Here is a 20,554-nt window from a genome sequence, read left to right on the forward strand (position 1 = left end):
TTTCAGGACTGTGATTGTCTTGTTATGCGTTTGTACAGATTCTTCTATGACAAATACAACAAAATTGCAAAAGCCTGCCTGGTTCAGCAAAAAACCCACCCTGCTTTCTGCTGACTTAGAGCTGCATCAGCTCATGAGTGGCTGAACAACTAACAGTGCCTGTAAAAAGAAAGGTTGGACCATGGGGCAGAAGTAAGGGAGGGCAGAAGTAAGGGAGGGCAGAAGTAAGGGAGGGCAGAACAGAAACTGAAATCCTCCTTTCAGCAGTAACAATTAAATGGGCTCAGACACCTCATCCCTTTTCAGGTTTACAGGCCTAAGTATGATGACTGAAAACAGACAAGCCTTTCTGGCTTTTTCTCTTCCCTTGCTTCCCAGCGGCACAGTTCTGCTAAATGTGTAATAAGAGCTGTTAAATCTTGCAAAATCTAGCAAAACCTTTTTTTTTTTTTTAATCAATGTTAAAATATTACTAGTAACTCTGGTGCACTGAACACAGCTTTAGAGGGAAAGTCCCACCTTTCTAATAATAACCCTTATGCTTTCTCATGCCAGTTGAGTATTAAGTCTCCAGACAAGATACCTTCATATGGCTTTTCAAAAAGCAAATCCCGTTGTAAAAATGAAAACAATTTCTTTTCAGTGTTCATCCTCTCAAAAAAATACCTCATGCAGTTAAACTTGAGTCCTTTTCAAGTACCTTTTTTCACTACACATCATATTCCAAATTTAAAAGAGTAAAGTTTTCCTCTATGAAAGCCGACATCAAAATCTTTTAACAAACAGTATTTTAAAACTTTAACTATTAAACTGCTACTGGAAGACTATATTCTCAAGACGCACTGCAAAATATTTGGGGGGACAAGTACAGAAATGGGTATGGATGTTTCTGTAAATAATTCTCAACATGCCCTGGCAGACTGCTGGAATGCACTAAAACACAGTAACGAAAAAAATGTTGCCCTTTTCTATCTATATTTAAATTAGACCTTTGTTCAAAAGCCCATTTCAGATGAGAATTTTTTTTTGCTTAAACCAACATTGGAAGAGATGAACTATCGAAAAAAAAAATAAAATCCCCCCAAATGAAAAAGGATTATCCAATTGTATTTTCTAGCCAGTTCTGATTAAAACTCAGTGATAAAAACCCTCATATGCTATCCTATGTAATAAATTGATATATAAGCAGCATCTGCAGAAATCTTAAAAATACAAACCTCTTTCAATGCATATTAAATATCACACACCAAACTCTTCAGCCTTCCACTGTTAAATAATACAAGTACCACAAGGTCCCACATGACAGTCTTTCATGACGCCTTCTGCTCTTTTCCTGGAACAGAAACACTCTGATGACAGGTTCTTTTACAAAATTTATTATACATAGATAAAATTGATGGTATTTTCTTTTTGAATGTTACTTCTACACACCCACAAATAGACTAGTGGTTTTATTTAAGCAGCTAAGTCTTACCATTGATTGGAGAAAGGAAAACATATGTGTGTGCGTGGAGGAAATGTAAATGTAGAAGGGAAGGAAAACAGAACCAAATGTGAACTCCTGCATACAAAAGATGGTGGCAGCAAGTGGGGAGCATAACATATGCTCTTCACTTTAATTTCTTATTTATTTTTTTTTTTAAACTTAATTTTAACATTATTTTTGACTGGTAAATTCATCACACTTATACCATTAGGATTCTCCAGCCATTTGCAAGCAAGTATAGGAATGTAAGAATAGGAGAATGTTAGGAAGGGACTACAATTAGAGAGAATGTATGGGTAGATCGGCAGATAACAAGCAGGAATAAAGAGATGACTGATGGACAAAAAGTAAGAAGGAAAAGTAGAGAGGCTAGATACTCTCCAGAGTCTACAGAGACTGAGGTCTGCCTGCTGCAGCAGTAGGACCAGGGCTGGAAGATGGCTGGTGTATACACTGGGTATGATATGAAACAGCTGGAGACTGAAAAAGAGAATGCACATATGAGGAAACACCATCTTACTCAAATGTAGACACCCTGCAGACACTCAAATGCAGACATCCTCCTCAGTTCCTCTTTTCAGAGTAATAACTGATTCCTCCACTGAAGGCAACAGAAGAGGCAGGTGTGCCAGGAACCTTTGGAAATTAGAGAACAAAGAATTCAAAGACCAACAATTACTGATACCTTCCAAAGGCTAGTTGTTAAAAATATTCTGTCTCAGCTTATATCTAAAATGGAGATACAATATTCAGGTAGTCTACAGAAGATAGTGAGTTACTGGCAGCAAAGCTCTTTTCAATACATGGGGTACTATAAAAATGTTAAATATTATTATTGTTACTACTACTGAGAAAAAACAATAAAATATAGTATTGAAGAAAGGGCAGCACAATAATATTGTTACATCCCGCCTGAAAAAAAAAAATCTTTTTCTGTCAATGGTAATAAAAATAAACTATAAAAACGGAAACTTGTAAAAGTAAATCTCAGATAAGTAATCTAAAGAGGGTCTAAGTGATATAAGAAACTGGTATTGGTTTGCTTGCTTGCTTTTGTGCTAAATGACTTGGGGATTGGGCCAAATACTCTAGACTGTTGTATTTTCTGTTAAAGTTGATTTGTCCAAATCCATTGCTCTGTCAGAATTTGGTCATTTATGCATCTGTTGGGGAGAGAAATCAAATATTATAAACTCTCATAGCAGTGATGCAAATCCTGTATCATAAATTTTTCAGTTTGAAGCCACCACAGACCACTTAGATGTTGCATATCTCTTTACTGCCTCCACAAGAGCCTGGACACACTGACCTTTCTTCACCCTGTGCAACTTAAAATGGAGTAAAGAATATGTTGGTTTGACACTAGTACTGAGTGTCTAGCTAGAGACACTCTCTCTAACTAGAGAGTGTAGCTTGGGTATACGTATCCAACCTGACTTAAGTAACCTGTCTAGTGACTGAGAAAAGTCTATCCCAAAGCAGGATGAATCTCAGTAAGGACTGTTAAAACCTAAATACATCAAGCAGCCTAAATGGAACTCGAGGTCCCTTGTCTGGCTACCATATGCTCGGTACCCAACCTAGCTGTTTTAAAGCCAGCTCAGGTGTATCATGAGGAGCTATAGCTGCACTGTATATATATGATGTGAGGAATGACCATAGATATTCATCAGCTTTAAAAATTAAAAAACGCTCAGGATAAGAGCAGGAAAGAGACATAGACAAATTTTTAAAGGAAATAAGATTTTACTTTCTGGAAATTGCCAACTGGACATAAAGCCTGATTGATGACAATGTAGTAATGTTTTTAGCATCTAATCACATTTGTTCAGGGTGGTTTTGGCTCCCACTAGTGCTGGTTATCCAGTAAAGTTCCTAACCAGCGAAATATGTGATGTTTCCTTGGTCATCTGAAGCCCCAGTGGGAAGATTTCTTGCAAGAAACTGATTCCAGTCCAAGAGGTTCTTCTCATGAATGCCACACAAATGTTGAAGATTTCTGTTCTTCACTTCCTGGGCAACAATCTTGCTCATTCATCTGCTCAGCAACTTCAACAAGCAGAAGTAGTAAAAGCCTCCTCAGATGGAAGCACTACTTTCTTATGGATTCATTTTACCTACTTCATGTTTTTACTTTCTTTAAGCAAAATATCCCCACAGGCATTCTACAAATAAAACTACAAGTCCTTCGAAAAGAATATAGACAAATGTCCAATCCAACTTATTTTAAAAGTCATTAAGTACTTGAAAAATTTTAACATAGGCATAAGTCCCATCAATATTTTGGAGAAGGGAGGAGGGCAAGTCTGCTTCTTAAGGACTTTGCCATTACAGAGGGAAAACATCAGGAACTTGCTGTATGTAATTAAGGAATGAAGGGCCATAGGACTTCCAAATCCCTTTTTTTGTCATGAACTCATGATCTACAGCTATGTAGGCAATCATGTTATTTCATTAAGATGTAATTCATTAAGGAATTTAAGCCTACCAAATTGTAACCATGAATGATTCTATTACCAAAACTAGAAATATTGGAAGACCTTTATCTATTGGAATTCTAGCTATTCAGAAAACAAACAGCTGTTTTATTTAAAACTTTTAAAGATATATATATATAATTTTTAAATGAGAGAATAGTATCTTTAGTTTGACATTAACTGCTTTAGCAAGCTGTATTTTTAGGCTTATTTACTTAAACTGACCTGTTTTCAGTTCTGAGATTTCTATTAATTATCCTCTCATCGTACACTCTTACACAAGTCATTGTTATCATGTAAGTTTTCCCAAAGAGGTGACAAATCATTGTATTTACGGGCAAATAGATGTGCTGCAATGACGTTTTAAAACACTAGAAATTATTTTCATTGCACCTTCTAGCAGGAACACTAACAGTTTGATTAAAGGGTGAAACAAAATGAAAGTGAATGTTTGCTTTTTGTGCCTCTATAATGTTATTTACTTGATCTTTAGAGACCTTAAAAGAACAAGACCTGTGCGATTTGTTTCAACAATAACATTGTTAGTTCAGAAGGAATGCCTATAAAGATCTGCAGTGTCCAGCAGCAAGAATTATTAAGGACAATAGCAAAGACATGTAGTCATGAATTTAAAATAAAGAGATATAACTTACAAATCTCATTTTCCTTACTCTTTTGTTTACCTTTCATTGCAATTAGCAGTATATTAAATGGCTGTGATAAGAAGTCACAGTAATAGCAAAAGCTTTTTTATTTTTTTTTCCTTAGTCATGATGTATTTGAAAGGATTTGTTATTATATCCTCTGTCACTCTTCTGTGAGGGCCCTTACTGCAATAAAATATAAATGAAAACATAATTGCAAAACCTCATCATTTGCTAACACACTAACACATTTGGGTATACAGAGCATCAGAATGGAAAATACTTTTTTTCCCCCCCTCCCTACCTAGCTTAGTAAGGATCAGACAAACTGCTATCCTTTAAAATGTATCTGTGTTCATCTACCTATCTATATGTGTATGCTAAATTTAAAGTAAAATATAATGAAATAGTTTCAAAAAAGGTGCTCAATAACTTCCCCAGGGAAGCAGTCTAAATCCTGTTATTTGCAGGGATATTTAAAACTAAATTGCATAAAGCACTGGAAAAGTTTATGGTAGAGAACCATTTTGCAGAGGCAAGGTGATTAACTACATAACCCAGTAGGTCTTGCCTATCTCTAGATTCCGTGATTCATATAGTACATGAAGATGACCTACGACTTATTTTTTTTTGCGTTTTTGTAATTAACCAATAAAATTAAAACCAGCATCTTATGAAAACGCTGTTCTTCATTGTTCTGGGAAATAATAAGGTTGAGAAGTCTCACACATCTACTGATAGTTCTAAAATTGCAACAAAATAAAAATCAATTATTTAAACTACCATTTCACAAGTATTGTATCATACTTATGCTTCTAAAACATTAAACTTTCTGACGTGTTTACATTTGATCATGGTCTAATGCAACCTGCTGTATGCCCAGACCAAAGGGAAACGGCAAACTCATACAGGTAAATGAAAGGTGCACAATAAGTATTTAAGCCCGATTTGAGCTGTAAATCTAGTAGTCAATAAATGATTGACTGAGACCAATAAATGATTGCTCACATCAGTGAGAATTCCTGAAACAACACAGTGGCCTGGAGTCTTCCCAGCCTCACGTGGGATATTAACATTGTCACCTTGAGCTCCATCTACCGTCACTTAGGAGAAAGATGCTGCCTTATCATTCGGGCCACCTACTATCCAAAAGAAAAGAGACCAAAACAGGGACACTCAGTTATTGATCCGACACTCAGTTATTGATCCCTGCTCCAACACGAAGCACAGTGTGAGACACCCCTGGGAGCCCAATTGCAAATCCTTGCTCAGAAATATTAGCAGATAATGCTCTGCATGACGCCAGCTACTATTACAGCAGAGAGCTACAGCTGACCCCATAGTGATATGCAGCCCCTGCTATTGCCTTCTCCTCTCCACAGGGAATAGAAGGATCATATACTGGAAACACAGAGTTTCCTATAGGACAAAAAGAGTAGTAACTGAGCTGTGCACTGGCTATACCTATCAGCTACTCTTTATTACAGCTGTGTGAGCCTTGAGTAACTTTGGTTTCTTCGCACGCTCACCTCCCTCAAGATATATCCCATGCACTTTCTTGGGAGCATACACACTCCCGCCACCAAAAATAAAAATCTGAGATCCACTTCTGTGGGCTGATTTTTCCAAAAGAAATCACGAATAGCTCTTACTGACAAGAATGGCTTAGTCATGTTTGCAGATTGAGCACAAAGACTAGTACTATACTGGAGTAGGAGAGCAGGTGATGTCTTGCACTTCCTCTGTGCTTACGTAACAGTACGTAACAGTGCACAAATCCAGCCCTCAGGCTGTGGAGAAGTATCTTATTACTGTCCAGCATTTTATAAATTCTTAATGAAATAGTAACATTAATATATAGCATGATACACTTGCCAAATGCAGCTTTGGGAGAGAGACGAAAGGAGAGAGGGAGGGAGATAGGGAAGGGAAAGATATTTATGGCATGCTTCTGGCATCTGGGTTGCTGAACAGCAGAACTATATTCAAACTGCATTCAAGGGAAACTTACACTAAGAAGTACATGTAGAAAGCAAAAATATTTCCACCAAACCTCGCAACAATGCTCATATTTAGATATATTTTTCTTTGCTCGCATTAAATTCTCTAGGGACTCAATTCAGCAAAACACTTCAGCATAACATTAGCTCCATGCACATTAATTGCACTATTCACGTGCTTACAGAGAAATACCATCTTAAGCGCTCAACTTAAGGCTTACACATTTCAACAATTTTTTGAATTACAGTCTTCAAATAAAACATGCCAAAATAGATTGTATAAAAATGGATCTTATAAAAATATTCCCAGCTTGCAAGCAACTTTTCTTCCATCATCTGGAATCTGCAGAGATAGATATCCTCACCTCATTCATTGCTAGAGAGAATCCTCAAATATGTCCCTTTTGTTATATCCATATAGTGATATAACCATATCCAGTGTTATGTCCAAACAGTGATACATCCAAACTACAAATGTCCAAGGCAACCTGATCTCTAAAGGGAGAATAGCAATTTCTTTTTTTTAATCACAACTTTTCTAATTTTCCTAGAAAAAAAAATAGATTTGAAACAATATACAGAGAAAACTGTCAAGACAGACGTTTTCTTGATCTAATACCTAAACCAAAGTGTGTCTGCAAGAAGTTATCATTCTGATCCTGATTAACAGTCAGCAGTAGCAGCATCTTCCTGGCTTCTGGGAAGGACATGACATAAAAGACACAAGTCTAACAAACACATACATCACCCTAAGTGTGCTCTGGCAGCACTTCTCCTCACCTAGATGGAAACCTTCACAAGAAAAATCTACAGATTTTTCTCCTCTCACAGTCACAGTTCTTCTGTCACAGATTTAGCCCAGTCAGAATCCAAGCAACTCCATCTTTAAAAGAATTCACAGCAAGAAATGCTTAACTCCATTACTGCAGGCAAGTTGCTTAGATTAACCAGGTAACTAAGCGCCAAGAATGCTCCTGCTGATTAGGATTTCATATGTGCTCCTTAAGGTACAGGCATTTTTCTTTTCTCCCCACCACAGTCACAGGATAAAAGTTTCAGATTTAAAATACTTCTTATATTTCTCTACAACTGAAGTAAAGTCTTCCACAACTATCATCATAGTTTTCTTCCTTTCTGCTTCAGGTATTAGTCAGTACCCTTATAACGCATATGAAATGCAGGAAATCTAGGACTATTTAGCATTTGCGGTTTGAGGATAGTTCATCTCCCATCAAATCAACACATCTGTCAACCTGCAGTACTCTTCTTCAGAGACCTAAGAAACCTAGATTTTAGGGACAGACATTCAAAACTGACTCTGAAAAGTAAAATACACTATCATATCCTTCCAGCTTTTTTACTCTATGTGTAAACTCCATTTGTCAGCAAACAGGATTGGGGCAGCTCCTTGCTGTAAGATACCCTGCACTAGACCAGAAGCATAAACATTGCAACAGAATAGCTGTTTTCAGTCTTTTTCAGTTTTTATACTGCAAAAAGTTGTGCAATGAAGACGTATGTCTCCGTAATCACTTTAAGATCATTGGTATTGGGCTTCCTTTTACAAACTCCTTATAGGCTACCATGATGTGGATCCACTAACCACACTTTGGAATCTGTAAACAGCATTGTAACCAGAACTGGCTTCTGTTACTCTATTCCTCCAGCAGCAAAAAGCTCTGCCACATGTAAGTTAGGCCTAAGAAATTGTGGTTTTCCAAAAATTCAGAGTTGACTAGACACGTGGGTAAAAACACGTGGTGTTTTTTTCTTGTGACATACACACTGATGAGCTTGTTTTGAACACTTAACATCTCAACTCTGCTATCGCTGTATTATTTCTAACTCCAGAACATTTCTTAAGCCTTGCAGATGCCCAAAAATAAGGACTACATAAGCATAGAAAAGGAGGCAATGCTGATAACTATGTACTTAGAGGCTCAGAAGAGCTATAATACCATTCTGGCCAATTTAAGTATTCATTCTTTCCTCATTAACATGAAGCCTCTCCACATTCAGTTTCTCAATTAAACAAGAGGTGAAGTGGTTTACATAGCAGTGCTTTAGTGAGATGGAATCTAATTACAGTTAATCTCCCAATACACAAAAGGGTGGCTTCCCAATAGTTAATAAAAAGAGGTGGTTAGGAATGATAAGAGTACTGCTTCCAAAATGAACTTAAGATAAAGCACGAGAATGTTTAATTACCAGATAAAAAACCTGCATTGAATGGTATTCATTTCTCAAGCAAGAATGGGTGGAACAAGTTATGATTATACTCATCCCAGCAGAAAGGAAAACTTACCACATACATTCCTTATAGACCTACCTTACACTAGTGCTTAGGAATCTGAATGCTTCTGCTTCATTATCAAGAATCCAGGTGCCATGATGTTGGCTGTGTGAATAAAAGGATAATGCCATACAGAGGCAGAGGAGCTAAAAGATTTATACTTCATTTTTTAGTCCTACTGGGGACCTGTCATTCTTCAGATTGTTCTAATATCTGACACACAAAACTCTTTGCTATAATAAATTAATATGATTCAGGATTGCACACCTAAAAGCACTCAGGGTTTGACCTTGTGTTTCCAAATTTTTAGGAGTCTCTAGTGTACTCCAGAACATAATTGTATTAGGCTGACAGACAGTGCTTATAATACTCTGGAGGATCTGGCTGATCTTCAGAAGCATACCTCTATCTCAACTAAAATAGAGAATTAAGTAAAAGATGGTCAGTCTTCACACTTCATATTCACAGCTTTCCTAGTTTCTAGCTGTGAGAACCAGTGCTGACTGTATTAATAAAGATTCTCTCCTATCACATTAGAAGAAATCACATAAAATTTTTACTTGACAGTTCAGGTTAGGACAGCGCACACTAAGCTACAGGCCACAGCAGGGTAGAAGGACTACAATGAAAAAACACTGCAAAGTCCCCAAGGCTGACAAAATTACACTAATGCTGTCAGAAGAGCATTTGAACACTGTCTTCTTGTTACGTAACACAATGAGTTAATGAAGAAAACCAGAAAGTCACAGACTAATACAAGTCACGTTTTCTCCAGAAGGATAACTGTTGCAGAAATAAGAAAAGATTACCGTGCCTAATAATTCAAATGCCACTAATTAACAGCCCAATAAAAACTGCCTAGGATTTCCACACAAATCTTACCATCTGCCTGCAATAAAAACCATGGAGTGTATCTCTGCTTCAAGTGGAAGTCACATGAAGGAGATGCAACTAGAATGAATTCAGCAAATTAAAGAACTTTGCATATCAAGATAACGGGGGTATTTTCTCTAGAATATGCACATTATCTTAAAAATTCCTGAATGTATTATCAATAAATAACATCCTTTCAAAGATTGTATGACTCCATAAATATGTAGAGCCTCTGAATATAACACTGAATGTGTGATGTTGAACAAACAAGAATAGTATGTAATTAAAAGACCTTTGAATGAAGTAATAAATTTTGGTAACCAGCAAAAATATATCATGATTCAGATACCCTGGTCACATTTCCTATCCAGCCTATGTGGTCTTGGAAACCTGTATCAAGTGCATACGGCAAGATTTTGGTAGTGGGAAGACTGCAGGGGCAGCCTTTGTGGTAAGAGGTCAGGGGCCAGACACAAATGGCGAAAGATGGCTTTGCAGTGGACCCACTACAGGCCAAGGCTGAGCCCATCAGCCAAGCTGGTGGCACTTTTTTGAAAACACATCTAAGAAAGAGAAGAAAACACCAGCTAGAGAGAGGAAGGAACAAAAAGAGTTAGAAACAAGGGAACACCAAGGTCAAAGGAGGAGGAGGAAGCAGAGGAGGTGCTCCACAACAGATATTCCCTGCAGTCTGTGAGACACTAACTTTATACCATGCACTTGAAAGACTGCAACTACATTTACAAAATACACCTCTCTCAACTTAATGTTGATAAGCTCTTTATGACATTGTGTCTGTTATATGACAGAGGATGACAGCAGGCATGGAAGCTGCCATACAGTTTGGATGCCAGTGCTCTCCCAGTGTGTACCTCCCCCTTTCCCCCATTGACAATGCCTGTCTCACACAGTAGGTTATGGAACTGAAAAAGCTCCAAGGATGTATCTTCAATACTTCAGTACACAACGGTCCACATTTCAGGCATCCATACAGGAAACAGTTGGAAGGTTTGTTCATCTCACCCCTACAATATCAACAAGGCGGGGGAAGGGTCAAGCAGACTCTATAACTGTGCCAGGGGAGTAGAGTTATTAAATCAGCATTTGTAAAGCACTTCGATATCTTCATGTTAAAGACAATTTCATGCAACCCCCCCAAAGTGTTTTTAAATGCAGAAGTGCAGAGACCATAAGAGGAAAAAACAAGAACAAGTTCTAGAGGACAGGATTCACACCAGACAACAACAAAGAGGCTTTTTAACGTTATGAGATGACTTGTTACGTTACAGTATATTCCTCTGGCTGATTGCCACATCAAGGAAGGAAAACTGGGCATGCAATAGTTGCATAACCTGCCCAATATGTCTTGCAAGTGTCTGCCTTGAGCAGTGTCTCAGGTGCATTGGCAGGAGAGTCTATCCTCTGGTTCCATTTCTGCAATGGCTCTCTTAGATAATCAAATAAGGACCATTATTTTTGTATCAGATTTATGTGGCTGCTTTCCTTTAGCAATTAGAAATTCTCTTTTAGGAAATTAATTTGAAATACTAACTGGGTTTTTAAGTCTTGGAGCACGTATCACTAACTGGCATAAAGTATCAATAGGGATTTCAGTGTCCTAAGACCTATAAAAGTGGAACAAATATTTAAAGGAGGTATGCATAAAAAGAGAGTTTGGCAGTAATGATTAATTATTGTGGGATCAGTTTCTTCCGAATAGGATTTTAACCATTAAGATTCATCGTTCCAGATACAGCTGCAATAAAGTAACAAAAAACAAAAAAAACCACACACACAAAAAACACATGCCAAAAATTCAACTCCATAATAATAAATCTGGGATTCAAATGCTACGGTCATTTACAAAAAATAGATTCCTCCAGTAAGAACCGAAAACATATAGATTAGATAGCACAGAACATAGTGTCTCAGTTCACATGTGGACAGAAGTTTTTAAAAGCCTCTCAGCAACTTCTCTGCGATACAGCAGGCTGTCTGCTTCTGAAGCCTCTAATCATTTGATGCCACTGCAGCAGCCAGAAAAATTCAAGTTATATAAAATCATAAAGTAGTCATTGCTGAATTATCTTCTTGACAATGATGGAGTCCCCACTTCAGATCTGGGTGTGAGGATGGGTTGAAATTACATTATCCCAAAGCACCCATAAGCTCCTGTTTTGTATTCCATCATGCATTTTGGCACAGTTCATTCCACTACAAAAATTACTTGAATTCTTCTGCAATTCTGATGCAGTTATTAATGCAGCAGTTGACCAGAAGAATACCTACACGTAGTCTAGAGAACAGCAAGGAGACAATTAGTCTGAATTGCTAGCAACATAAAAGCACTATCCTTATAAACTTCTCTTTCCTCAAGGCTATGCATATTTAGACTACAAACTCAATTATGGAAGAATACTGCACAATGCTTACAGATAAAATTTTCAGGCATGGGGAATTCTTTGCTGATATTATACTACATGATCTTCAGATTTTTTCATACTGAATTAGTTAATGCACTGAAGTATCTTTGATACTGTAGAAGAACTTGCCAACTTAACTTGCTCAAATTTATCATTCAAACTAAAAATCATAAGAGTTAAGCTTTGATGAACTATGGTAATGGTTTACACACAACGTGCAAACACCACCCTCTTCCCCTTCCCCTACATTCAATTGCTACCAGGAACAGTGTGGAATGTTCTCATGAGGGAGGCAATGAAGAAAAATACGACTCAAGGGTGATCAAAATCCAACCGACAAAAAAACTCCCATGGATTTCAACAGGCTTTATACAACAACATAAAAATCATTTTCTTTCGTCTCTGTTCCTCTGTTTTTCTCTTTCCACATATCTTACTCTGATGCTGCAACACACAGCTGGTGTTACAGCCAGCAGCAAAATGCCTCTTTCCTGTATTCTGCTCTCCCCTCACTTCAATCTAGTGACAAAATTCACCTTAGCTGCAACTAAGCAGTAACAGATCTCACATATTTAAAATTGTTCTCCCTTGCTCTCCTCCCCAGAGGTTAGCTAACCCTCCAGCTGGTCCCCTTAGCAGTTTTACTGTCCCAACATAACATTTTAATAAGACCCAGGATCTACAGCTTCTGGGGACTCAGCATTTACATGCTCAACATCACTTCTCAGCTATTTGATGGGCCATTTAGTGATGTCCCTGAAGAAAATGGCCTTTTTCTACCTTTCATTTATTTTTTGCTGATCATCCCCAAGGCAACACATTCTTTCTTACCAGAAGGAATACAATTAAAGTTTTGCAAAAATACTTGATTGCAGCATTTTCCCAGAGCAACTAAATTCTGGTTAAGGTGCCTGCAAACACTAGACATGACAAAACAACACACTTCAAGAAAGGTATTTCAGAGGTCCACAGGTTTTAAATGTTGCACAGCACTTGGGTTAGAATATACATGTGCCTAAAGTTGAGTATGATTTTTTTTAGTTATTATTTAAAGAAAGGCCCAGTGCATGTCTTCCTCAGTTTTTCTAACAAGGGACAGGGACTTTGCAGAGCTGGTGCCCACCCACCAGCAGGGAAAGCCCCATTTCTTCACAAGAAGCGAAGACGAGGTTGATACAAAAGGTGCCGGTGGCAGAAGAAGATGCCGAGGTTGAACAGGGGGAGCAAAAAGCATTGCGATTCCTGGCAGGCCTGTGTGTGCAAAACAGAGTGATTTTTATGACTGTGCAGGTCATGGAAAAGGGAAATGAAGCAGGATAATTGAGACAGGAGAAGCAGAGGAGGAATATCAACATGTGCTTAAATTAGTGGAAATGAAGAGGAGAAATCACTAGTAGAACACCATCAGGAGTAAGTCAAGTTTCTACTGTTATTGAATTAAACACTAGGTGAAGGCCTTGTCTAAACACAACAGTTGCAGCATTTTAATTCAAATCAATTACAACCTCATTATAGTTACACAGGTGCAAAGCTCTTTGCAGACAACCAAGAAGACTGCTTTACAACTGGCTGAAGTGACTCACATATCCAAAGGGCTGCACCTGCCGAATTAAACTGATTTTAAAATGATTTTAAACTCACGTCATTTTGTCTGTATGGAGACTAATAGATAGCTGGGGTTTTTTTAATGCATTAAACTTCAGATTCTCAAGGATAATGATGTGCAATAATATTATGTTTTCTCTCATTTAAACACTGTCATAGATTTTTAAACAATGATCATCTGAGCACGTAGCTGAAATCAAGCACCTTCCAACCACATCGAGTAATGCTCAGCTGTGCAACTTACACTGTAATAGTCTTCAGTTTGGAAAGTATTGTATTGTTAATTGCTAAAGCCACCCTCAAAAAATCTTAATGCCAAACCTAACTTGTTCGTCTGCAGGCCCACACAGTTGAAAGGACTGTTTAAGAGACTTCTTTATTTACCTTAAACCTAAACTGCTCTTCAAATGGCTTTCTAAACTGCTAATAAACACTGCTGAACTCTTGCCAATAAAGTTTGGAGAAAAGTATGAATTGATCCCACCAACCATGAATGTGTACTTCTGATTAGTAATTTCTTACCTGGATGTGTCCATGTGCAGTTTTTTTTCTGCACACATTTTGTTTGCATTCTTTCAATAGCAGACAACATCAATGACACGTGGTAGCTGTGTTGAGGAATGAGAAGCTGTCATCTGACATTTGCTTGTATGCAGCTCCACAATTTTCAAGATGCTCTTGTTTGTACAACCATAACATGAATTTTCACTTGGCATTATCCGCTGAATAATTCCATTATTAAGGAACCTTGGAAATGAAGTAAGATTTATTTTTTTTTTTCCCCTTAAGGCATCTGGCTATGATTTTACATGCTCAGAATAGGAAACTGATTTTCTATATGCAAAATGGTTCATAATCACTACACAAAGTCAACTCCTCAGTCACTAATGAGGATACTTTGGTGGGGTTTTTTTTGTTCAAAGAAAACACCACCACACAGCAAGAGGAACAAATCAAGCCAAATTACCTTAAAACAAATGGAAGAACACAAGAGGATGGTGGAAGATGGGGAGGGAGGAGGGAGAGGAGAGAAGAGACATGAAAAACCTCTTTCCCCATCAAGCTATTAATATGAGCTGGAGTTTTCAGTAGACATGTTTTGCATTTCCTCTACAGAAATGTACTTTCCATTGCTGTCATGTCAGTATAGTATCAAAATCGCTGAATCCTTCCATCTTCTGTTACCTATAGGAGTTTATGAATTTCCATTTGTGTGCATTTGATCAATTTTACTGTAAGACCACTAAACCTTATTTCACACAAAATTCAAACATTTACAGAAACATTAATAAAAGCTTTTACTGGAACTGTGCTTTTGCTGCCACTAAATTCCATTGCCCAGGCTCCAAGGTATTCAACGGCACAGACTTTTGAACAGTTTGAAAATGAATAGGCAACAATATCATTTGTTACCAACAACAAACAAACACTTTACCACTAGTCAGCATTCAAATAAATTACATTGTCTGGGTTGTCTATGCTCAAAAAATTGTCTGATATAACTGTCAGTATAGTCTGAATGGATATTGCCTCCCTGTCGGATGTAAAAGTCATAGCATTGAAATGTAAAGTAGACACCATATAACCTTATCCACAATAAGGGTGGTAAAACACTGGCACAGGCTGCCCAGAGAGGTGGTGGATGCGCCATCCCTGGAGACATTCAAGGCCAGGCTCGATGCGGTTCTGGGCAACCTGATCTAGTTGAAGATGTCCCTGCTCATTGCAGGAGGGTTGGACTAGATGACCTTTGAAGGTCCATCCCAACCCAAACCATTCTATGATCTGCAATAATTTTGAAGTAAACCAGATTCCCAATCAAGCAAAGTTAACATTGATACTAACTTTTACATAAAAAGAAGTTCTGATATACATATTTTTTTACAGCTGTTATGCATCATCAGTCCTTCCTAGCCCCTTAACATCTAGAAAAATGGCTGGGGGGGATGTGAGGGGGAAGAAAAGACAAAGGCATTCCAAGTACAACACTACCATTTAAAGCAGCTCCTCTACTGCATCATTAAGCTTGAACTGCTGTTACCAAAAGACATGATCCCAACAGTGGGAATGAAAATACCCCATTGTCATTTTTGAAAAGTAGACCAGGACCAAGCCTGTTGTAAAATCAGTTGATTCCTGTTAGAAAACCTTTGATAGTTGCAAATTTCTAGTCACATTTGCTCTTTGTTCATGAGCCAATTAAAAAACCACAAATCCTCCCCTTAAATGCCATTTGGTCAGCTCATTAAAAAGGCCTCACTGACAACACTTGAAAAGGGGCAAATATCAAACTTGGTTTATCTTGAACATATTATTGACCTATTTAAACATGAATAAGAAAGAACACAGTATTTAAAAACCACAACCAAACAAAACCCATAGCCTTTTAAAAGCCAGATTAAGCAAAATTGAACCTCAAGGTTTTCTGGAAGCTTTCATAACCCTTATTCTAAAAGGATACGTGAAATGGAGTCCTTTAGGAGAAACGGTATATCAAAGTGCTCATCTTAAAACATACACACACTTTACAATGCAGTAACTGCTTTCAAACCCACTGACCAAGTCACAGCTGTTCACTGGTGCAAGGACTGAGGAAAAATAGTTACGCTCTTTACAAATTGTTAAACTGAGCTTTCCACTAAAAGCACAACTTTTAACAGGAAGGCTTCTACTTTGCTTACAAGGAAACATACTGTTTTCTTCCTCTGGCAAATAAAATAAAACCAGAGTCAAAAGCAAGGACTAATTAGAATTATATTAGTCAGCTAAGGCCCAGCGTAGTCCCCACTGGTATTAGTGAAATTGAACTGCAAATCTTCAGGACCTCTGAAGAGCCGTGTTTATATATCACAGGGAATGCCTGGAGCTCAGACAGCCAAACCCAAGCTATTTAATTTCGAAAATACAGCCCTACATAAAAGCCACAAAATTAGTTGCTGGTGTAAAACAGTGCAGACAACCCTGTATTTTTTTTAATTTGCCTGTGCTTATTTTCAGCTTCTAAACACACAGGCAGCCTCCTGCCACCTGAGTAGGATGAAGGTCAGCACGACCATTCAAAGAGCATGACTGCAAAACCCCAGTAGCTTTCCATTTTCTTCACATTCTTCTATCTGCAGGTTTCACAAAAACACTTGAGGAAGTTACAAGACTGCCAAACAGCGTTTCATTATGAAAACGCTTGAGAGAAGTCACTGTTTAAAAAACCGCGCCGGGTTTCCATTTGCTGCTCCCTGCACCGGACTGAAGTGCTCCCAGCGGCTGCACCCAGGGCGAGGGCTGCAAGCTCTCCCCGACCTCAGCCAGGCCTTGCTCCCAGCTGCTCCTCCGAGCTGCCCCGGGGCCTGGCACACCACCTACTGCAGCCAAGGCAACTTCTACGGGGGTAACTGAACATCTAAACCAAACGCATCAAAGGTGCGGGAGCCCCAAGGAGGCGCAGCAGCAAAGAGCGTGAACGACAAACACAAGCAGGCTCTCCGCGCCGAGGCGGGCGAGCAGCGCTTAACGCCAGCCTCAGGGGAGGGAGGCGAGCCCGCGGGGCTCCCCGGGGACGCCGCTGCCACACACGCCGCGAGCAGCGCCACAGGCCGCCACAGGCTGCCCCGAGCCGCCGCTACCGCCGCTCCCGCAGCGCGCCCGCACCCCGCGCACACTACGGCTCCCAGCAGGCGCCGCGCCGCTCGGGCGCCCCCAACCAGAGCACGCCGGGATCAGTGCCGGCCCACAGGCACTGCAGGGGTGACCGCCGCTCCGGAGGGCGCCCACGTGACTCGCGAGCCTCGCTCCGATTGGAGCAAACAGCCACCAGTCACTGCTTCCCCCGCCCCCCCCCCAATGGCTCGGCAATGAGCGAAACCTCCCCTACGCTGCCACGCCTTCACCCTCCGCCGCTCCGATTGGCCGCCTGGGCTCGCCCCGCCCCTTTTAAATACCTGTCGCTCTGTGACAGGCCGTCACGGAGTTTCCTGCTCGGCGGGTTACCGCGAGGGCCGGTCCCTCCCCGCCGGAGCCCCTCCCCCCGTGGCTCCTCCCGCGCGGGAGGGCGGCAATGTCAAACCGCACCCGCTCTGCCAGCCCTCCCGCACCGGGGGGGGGGGGTGTGTGCGTGTGCGTGCGTGTTCACCCCCACTCAACCCCTCCCGCCGTGCGCGCTCGCGCGGCGCGGACGCGGCTTCCCCTCACCCCGGCCGCGCGCCCGCGAGCTTCCCGCGCTCGTAGTCCGCGCGCGCGCGCGCGCGCGCGGCGGCCCGCCCCGCCCCCGGGGCTTCTTGGCTCCTCCCCATCTTTCCCCCCACCCCTCCCCCCCGCCTCTCGTCACCGGCCCCGCCCCGCGCGGCGCCGCACTGGGATGGTGACGGCGGCGGCGGCGGCGGCGGCGGCGGGAGGCAGAGCCCGGCTGCGCGAGGAGGCGGCGGCGGTGGGGAGCCCGTGAGGAGCGCTGAGGGACCGGGCGGGCTCCGCCCCTGCCCTTCCTCCCGCTCCCTCCCTCCACCCCTCCTCCGCCTCCTCCCTCCCCCCCCCCCCACACGCGCCAGGCGGAGAGGCTGCGAGGGAGCCCCGAGTACAACATGGCGGAGCACTCGGCCCCCGACAACAAGCACAAACCCGCCGCCAACTCCGTGGCGCTGCTCAACAGCCGCGCCGGGGCGGGTGGCGGCGGCGCGGCGGCAGCGGCTGCCGGCGGCCCCCCGGCGGGCGGAGGCGGCCTGTCGGGGGGCCTGTCGCAGCCGGCGGGCTGGCAGTCGCTCCTTTCCTTCACCATTCTCTTCCTGGCCTGGCTGGCCGGCTTCAGCTCCCGGCTCTTCGCCGTCATACGCTTCGAGAGCATCATCCACGAGTTCGACCCCTGGTGAGTGCCCGCCGCCGCCGGACGGGACGGGGCGGGGAGGCGGGAAACCCGACCCCTCACGGGGTGCGCCTCAGGCGGGCGCCGCGCAGTGACCCCCGGCGGTGGGGCGGAGAGGGGGGTGCTTCCCCCGCCGCGGCCGCGGGGGGCCCCCGCCGCCTGCGCCCCGCGCCGCCACTTCGCGAACTTGCGCCCTGCCTGTTCCCCCGGCTGCCGGGCGGAGGGAGCCGAGAGCCGCGGCCGCCCTGGGAGGGAGAAAGGGAGGGAAGCGGGGAGGAGGGAGGCGGTGCGGACGGGACACGCCGTGGCAGGTCGGGGGGAGCCCGAGGGGTCGCGGCGCGCGGGGACAAGGCGTGAGGGGCCGGCGGGAGGAGGGAGCGGCTGTGCCGGGCACTTCGGTGTCCCCGCGGGGCGGGAGGAGACCTTGGGGACGGGGAGGCGGCTGTACCCCCCGATCCGGCGGGCTGGACGCGGCGGAGTTGCGGCAGGAGTCGCCGCCACGCTGCCGGGGGGCACGGGGAAAGTTACGGCGCTGGCAGGGACACGGGTGCCGGGCAGGAATCGGGGGCTCCGGCGACCGGCGTCGTAATGAAACAGTTGTGCCAAATGTGAGCGACGCCCGGGTCCTTGTGTCGCGGTGTTGGTCTCCAGATGTGCGGTGCGGCTTCTCGGAGGGGTCTTTCCTAGAGCCCTTGTCGGCCGGGGAGGGAGGAGGGTGAGGAATGCACTGCAGGAAGTAATCTTCATAAAAGTGACTTGAGGGATTACAGTGAAATAGGTGACATTGATTTACTGCCAGGTGTTTCAAAGCTGCGTTTCTGAGCCCAAGGACTTCTGCTGTTTCCCACGCATCTTGATTTTTCTAAAGATTGTTCTCCCTCCTGTAGAAGCTGTCGGCTCTTTTTCCTGTTGGAGGGTACTGAAACCATTTTATGTGTAAGATCAAGAAATGCTGCACTCGTTCCTTGCAGCAGGGCGAAGTCAAAGATGATGGGACTTGTGGGGCAGGTTTTTTAATGCGAAAACGTGACTATGAATTTTTATATTAGAGACTACTTCATCCTAGGATTCTGTGGGGTTTTTTAGGACTTTAAGCAGGGTAAGCGGCACATGGCTTTAGAATAATGAATTCTCTGTTTTAATTTCAATTTTATGTCTCGGGTCTCATTTTTAATCCTATGAAGGAAAGGGATGCTTCGTTTAGAGATGCAGCATAGATACTCTGTGTTAAACTTAATCTAAATTTGTTACTGAAATTGTACTTATCTGCAAAGCGTGCACTCTACTTTGATAGTTTCAAAAGCACAGCTTCCTCTTTTCTGGTTGTTTTTTCCCATCTTTTTCCCCCCTTCCCCCCTCCATGTAATCCATTCACAAATCATGGTTCGGAAGAGTGGATAGAGAACAAGGAATTGCTTTGTTTTTTAAATGCTGTCTGAAGTAATACATGCTTTGTGATGTGAAAGCCAAATACCTCAAAATATCTTTAAAACATAAAGTAATTGCTCATAATTTAAGTGTTTTTCTGCAAACACAAATGAATGCAAGGAATGTGAACTTTCAGTTAATAAAGTTAACAACGGGGGGAGCACTGTTAAATGCATCTGCAGTGAAACTATGAACCTGTGGTTGTATCCTGTGAGATAGTTCTCAGGCTCTTCTAATCTAAATTTAAGCAAAAAGACTTTCCTTTCTATCATGGAGGAAACTTGGGGGGGTTTAAGCATACAACCTCCATTTTTCTATAACTTTATTTGATTTTTATAATCAAGGCTCATCCTTGTTGGATACATGGAAATTTTACAGTGTAGAGTTGCGTAACTTCTGTTATTAAGCCTTGAAGGACATTTAAAAAGCTGCTGTGAGAGTTAAGTTCATAGCTGTGATATGGTTGTAAAGATAAA

General features: G+C 42.0%; 1 protein-coding gene and 1 long non-coding RNA gene across 4 annotated transcripts in view; one reads left to right on the top strand and one right to left on the bottom strand.

The window, feature by feature from the left end:
- Window positions 1-1,108: 1,108 nt before the first annotated feature.
- On the bottom strand, window positions 1,109-17,106 carry LOC115615543. Of its 2 annotated transcripts, XR_003994085.1 has the most exons (4): window positions 16,263-17,106; window positions 14,324-14,523; window positions 2,007-2,122; window positions 1,109-1,333 (listed from the first exon to the last, which is right to left on the bottom strand). It is a non-coding gene; the product is annotated as an uncharacterized LOC115615543 (long non-coding RNA). The 2 variants fall into 2 exon arrangements; XR_003994083.1 differs by lacking the exon at window positions 1,109-1,333 and having other exon boundaries at window positions 1,380-2,122.
- Window positions 17,107-18,112: 1,006 nt separating this feature from the next.
- Window positions 18,113-20,554, top strand: part of STT3B (STT3 oligosaccharyltransferase complex catalytic subunit B) — a 49,903-nt gene continuing 47,461 nt past the window's right edge. For both annotated transcript variants that reach the window (XM_030503764.2, XM_030503775.2), the window contains exon 1: window positions 18,113-18,653. In XM_030503764.2, the coding sequence (XP_030359624.1) occupies window positions 18,373-18,653 (281 nt within the window). In that variant the 5' untranslated portion in view covers window positions 18,113-18,372. The remainder of the gene's footprint in view (window positions 18,654-20,554) is intronic.

Source organism: Strigops habroptila, chromosome 1 (genome assembly GCF_004027225.2).
Source record: "Strigops habroptila isolate Jane chromosome 1, bStrHab1.2.pri, whole genome shotgun sequence".
Classification (NCBI taxonomy): Eukaryota; Metazoa; Chordata; class Aves; order Psittaciformes; family Psittacidae; genus Strigops; species Strigops habroptila.